This window comes from Beta vulgaris, chromosome 3 (assembly GCF_026745355.1).
Source record: "Beta vulgaris subsp. vulgaris cultivar EL10 chromosome 3, EL10.2, whole genome shotgun sequence".
Classification (NCBI taxonomy): Eukaryota; Viridiplantae; Streptophyta; class Magnoliopsida; order Caryophyllales; family Amaranthaceae; genus Beta; species Beta vulgaris.
Genome location: NC_079204.1, coordinates 6,005,665 through 6,010,108, shown reverse-complemented (window position 1 = coordinate 6,010,108; position 4,444 = coordinate 6,005,665). Strand labels below are relative to the sequence as shown.

At 30.1% G+C, this 4,444-nt stretch overlaps 1 protein-coding gene across 1 annotated transcript; it reads right to left on the bottom strand.

The window, feature by feature from the left end:
* Window positions 1–895: 895 nt before the first annotated feature.
* On the bottom strand, window positions 896–2,557 carry LOC125495810 (heavy metal-associated isoprenylated plant protein 39-like). The gene is made up of 3 exons (XM_048640638.1): window positions 2,425–2,557; window positions 2,215–2,293; window positions 896–1,463 (listed from the first exon to the last, which is right to left on the bottom strand). Exons 1-3 carry the CDS (start codon window positions 2,428–2,430, stop codon window positions 1,165–1,167), a joined length of 384 nt encoding a protein of 127 aa, XP_048496595.1. The 5' UTR covers window positions 2,431–2,557; the 3' UTR covers window positions 896–1,164.
* Window positions 2,558–4,444: the final 1,887 nt, after the last annotated feature.

Genomic DNA, 4,444 nt, shown 5'->3' with positions numbered 1-4,444 from the left:
TTCTAAGGTTAATTTATAGGAGGTTTAGGTGGTGGATGGTAATGGCGAATTCTCTATGGTTGGATCACTTGTGTGGGCGATTGTGGTGGTTGGGTGATAGTTCTCGATTGTTGGATCATTTATGTGAGCTATTATGTTGGTTGTGTGGGCGGTTCTCGACGTCTCGTGTCTTGATTGAGGGGTTAAGTGGTGGTCAGGTCAAATCGTGTTGGTTGGTTGGGGAGTTGGTGGTCGTGGTTGGGTGGTTAGGTGCTGGTGGGTTATGCTAGTGGTTGAGACAGTTTGTTCAAGTGGTGGTTGGGTGGTTAATGACGAGTCAAAGGGAAAGTGAAACCTTGAAGGTGGGAAAATAAAAATAGAGGACTTTGGGAGTAACAAAAGAACAAGGATTCCGTTAATAAATTGACTAAACATACAACATACAAGTACGGAAATAAAGTACAAGACCCCAACCAAATGCCCCCCTACATCATTTAAAAGGGAGGCGGGGATACAAATCAGTTAAATCATTAAGAGGAACGTCGACCTCATTATTTCCACCTAAGAAAATTAAATTCCACTCCATGTGATAGGCGTGATTCGTGAATTACGTACAAATATGAAAACAAGGATTGATAATTGGTTAAACTAGTGCAACGAGAAAAACAAATGAACTACATATTGTTTTACGTCGACCCCCGTTTTTTCCACCTAAGAAAATTCAATTCTACTCCATGTGATAGGCGTGAATTACGTACAAATATGAAAACAAGGATTGATAATGGGTTAAACTAGTGCAACGAGAAAAACAAATGAACAACATATTGTTTTCATATTCTAAATTTGAATTACGTACAAATATGCATTTCTCTCTAAAATATTATTAAAAAAAATATACAATCTTTTCGATCAATAATTTCTAAAAATGTGCTCATTAATCTTGTTGACATTGAATAATTATATTCACTAATTAGATAAAAGTTTGACGTTCATGACTTAATCTCTAGTTACAATCAATGGAAAAAAAATCGATAATGCGTACAAATTAAGACACATAATTATACAAGTTAAATCTTACCTTAACAAAATTGCATACAATCTAATCTTTACTTTACACCTTAAGTAATCAAAAAATAAAAATTTAACTCATCCTTAATTATTATTAAATCTCTTTGATTTAATTACTCAACATATAACACAAGCATTTGGATTTTCTTCAACACATCTGACATAACCATTGCTGTAGACGTAATAGTTTGGATGATTATATCCGTAGGAGTAATTATGTGCATGCACATAGTCATTCACTTGAACAACAGGTATGGGCTCAGCGGGCTTGGGCTTTTCAGGCTCTTTTGCAGGCCCAACTGAGACAAGTTCTACGTAAAAATTCTTCTTCAATTTTTTCACCACTGCTACAGGATCCACATCGCCAATAACAGTCAATTGTTGTACCTTCATGTCCACTGAGATTGAATCTAGCCCTACAAAAGTTAATCTAATTTTAGTCTTTGCTAATATTATAAGAATGAAATTAATAAGAATAATGTCTTAATAAATATAATGCCATGTATGATTAACAATGTTACTCAGATATGAATCAAGGATCGTTCTCTTCGACATAAACTGAATGGAATCGAACTGAACCGAAATAAATAGTGATATTTGAGAATAAAAGTATTGTTCAGAGTTGAACTAAACTGAAATGAACTTAAAATAAGCTGGGAGAACAGACCCTAAGTGTCTGTTCTCTCCAGTTTATTTTCAGTTCAGCTTTGGACAATGCTTTTACTCTTACATATCACTATTCATTTCATTTCAGTTCAATTTAATTCAGTTATTTTATGCCAAAGAGAACATGCCCTAAATGTCTACTTTAGTTCTACCATAAAAATTACATCAAATCACGACTCTTTTTTAGAAAGTTATATCGGACAACAATGTGAAGGTATTTAAACGGGTTATTTCTGCTCAACAATCATAATTTCGCCAGATTAAAATTAAAGTTTCTTTCAGTTTGATGTCGTATGACTTCATATTAACGAATGAATTTTCTTTTCAAAAAATAAATAATTTAAGTATGTACTCAAATAGTCAGATATCCAACTCTGTTATTTTGTAAAAAAAGTCAAGTTTTTGCGATTCTTAAGGTAAATGAAAGTGTCAAAGTATCATAGATGATTAACATGAAAAGCTAAATCGAGAAAATAAAGGTCAGAAATGACATTGAATTACCAGGAACAGAGGAGACCAATTTCAAAGCTGTCTTCTTGCAACTAAGATCATCATGCATATCCAATTTCAACACAACTTTCTGAATCATAAACAATAAAGAAAGAATAAATCAATAAGAAATATAAAACAAACAAAACCCCTAATTCAACAATAAAAAAAGAAAAATAACTTAGTAATTAGGATTTGAAAGGTAAGAGATGAAATTGAAACCTTCATTTTGTTTATTGTTATTTGTGGACTGAAATTACGTGTGATAGTTGATGAGATGAGAGAAAATAATAAAAACAGAGTAGAAAGTGCTGACAGAAGTGAAGTAGGAAGAAATGTATGATTTAGTTGCGTATTTAATACATGATACGAAGGATAATGGGAATAACGTCAAGTCAACGTGCTAGAAAGCTAAGTCATCAATTTATAATTTAGAATTTAAAAGTTAGAATGTAAGTAGTGTCCTAAAATTCAATCATTTTATGAGACTAAGACTAGGTCGTATGAAATACGAGTGCCCCGTTTGCGTGGTAAAGTGAAAGTGAGGCCAAAGGCATCTTCCAATTTGGCAGTGTACAAAGTGAGGCTGTGAGGGTTAAAAAAAAATTATTAAAAGAAACGGTCTGATTTTAATATAAAAGTAGATTTAGTTATTAAATAGATTAAATTAGTTACCGAAAGAAATTAACTTAGTTACTGTTGGGCTAATCTTCTTTTTAGGGTGCGTTCTGTTCAACTTAAAAAATTAAGTTTCAGGTCCAATAAGTTCAGATAAATTGCAATAAGGTCGAATAAGGGCAATAAGTTCCAATAAGGTCCAATAAGTTCCAATCAGGTGCAATAAGTTCCAATCAGGTGCAATAAGTTCCAATCAGGTCTAATAAGGTCTAATAAGGTCCAATAAGGTCCAAATAGTCAATGTTTAATAAACATTTGTATTATTGTCCATTATTTTGTTATTCATAATTTCATATCACTATTAGTTGATTATGTTATTATTAGAATTTTAATTAAAGTACCACATTGATTATATAGTATTATACTTGTATTAGTGTCTATTATTTATTTGTATTATGTCTACTATTTTATTATTTATTTGTATTATATTTATTATTTTATTATTTATTTGTATTATGTCTATTATTTTATTATTCATATTAAAAATTTTGCTTTTCTACTAGTGATTTATAAAATCAAAACAAGACTATTAGATATATTAGTGGTGAAAGTTATGTAAAGACAAATATATAAATAGTAAATTTTTTTGTTAAATTAATTATCATAAGAGATAATTAATAATCATTATTTTTTAAAAGACGAATTATAATAATTATTACTCCATAAAAAATTTGAGGGGTAGTATTTACGTTAGTGGTAATATTTATGTTATTAATGATCAATTTTTTTGTCTAATAAGGTCAAATAAGTTTCAATCAGGTCCAATAAGGTTTAATAAGTTTCAATCAGGTCCGATAAAGTCTAATCAGTTTCAATCAGGGCTTATAAGGTCTAATAAGTTTCAATAAGGTCAATAAGGTCCAATAAGTTCCAATCAGGTTCAATCAGGTCCAATAAGGGTGCGTTCTCTGTTCAACTTATAAAATTAAGTTTCAAGTCCAATAAGTTCAGATAAGTTGCAATAAGGTCTAATAAGGGCAATAAGTTCCAATAAGGCCTAATAAGGTCCAATAAGTTCCAATCAGGTGCAATAAGTTCCAATCAGGTGCAATAAGTTTCAATCAGGTCTAATAAGGTCCAATAAGGTCCAATAAGTTCCAATCAGGTCTAATAAGGTCCAATAAGGTCCAAATAGTCAGTGTTTAATAAACATTTGTATTATTGTCCATTATTTTGTTATTCATAATTTCATATTACTATTAGCTGATTATGTTATTATTATAATTTTTTATTAAAGTACCACAATGTATATTATTATACTTGTATTATTGTTTATTATTTGATTATTCATATTGCTATTAAATAATATTATAATCATGGTCAAATAAATAAGGTTAACAATAATAATAATAATTATAATTACAATATTTTGCAATAATAATTATAATTACATTATTTTATTATTTATTTGTATTATGTCTATTATTTTACGGTTTTTTCACCATATACCCCTGACAAATATTTTTTTGCACCGTATACCCTTTCAAGTTTCCAAATTCACCATATACCCCTCAGGTTTGAAAAAATACATCCACTTACCCTTAATGACTAACGGCGTTAACGT

Coding starts and splice junctions, on each gene's coding strand:
- LOC125495810 (XM_048640638.1), bottom strand. Junction 1,464..2,214: donor ATTGGTCTCCTCTGTTCCTG/GTAATTCAATGT, acceptor TAACTTTTGTAG/GGCTAGATTCAATCTCAGTG.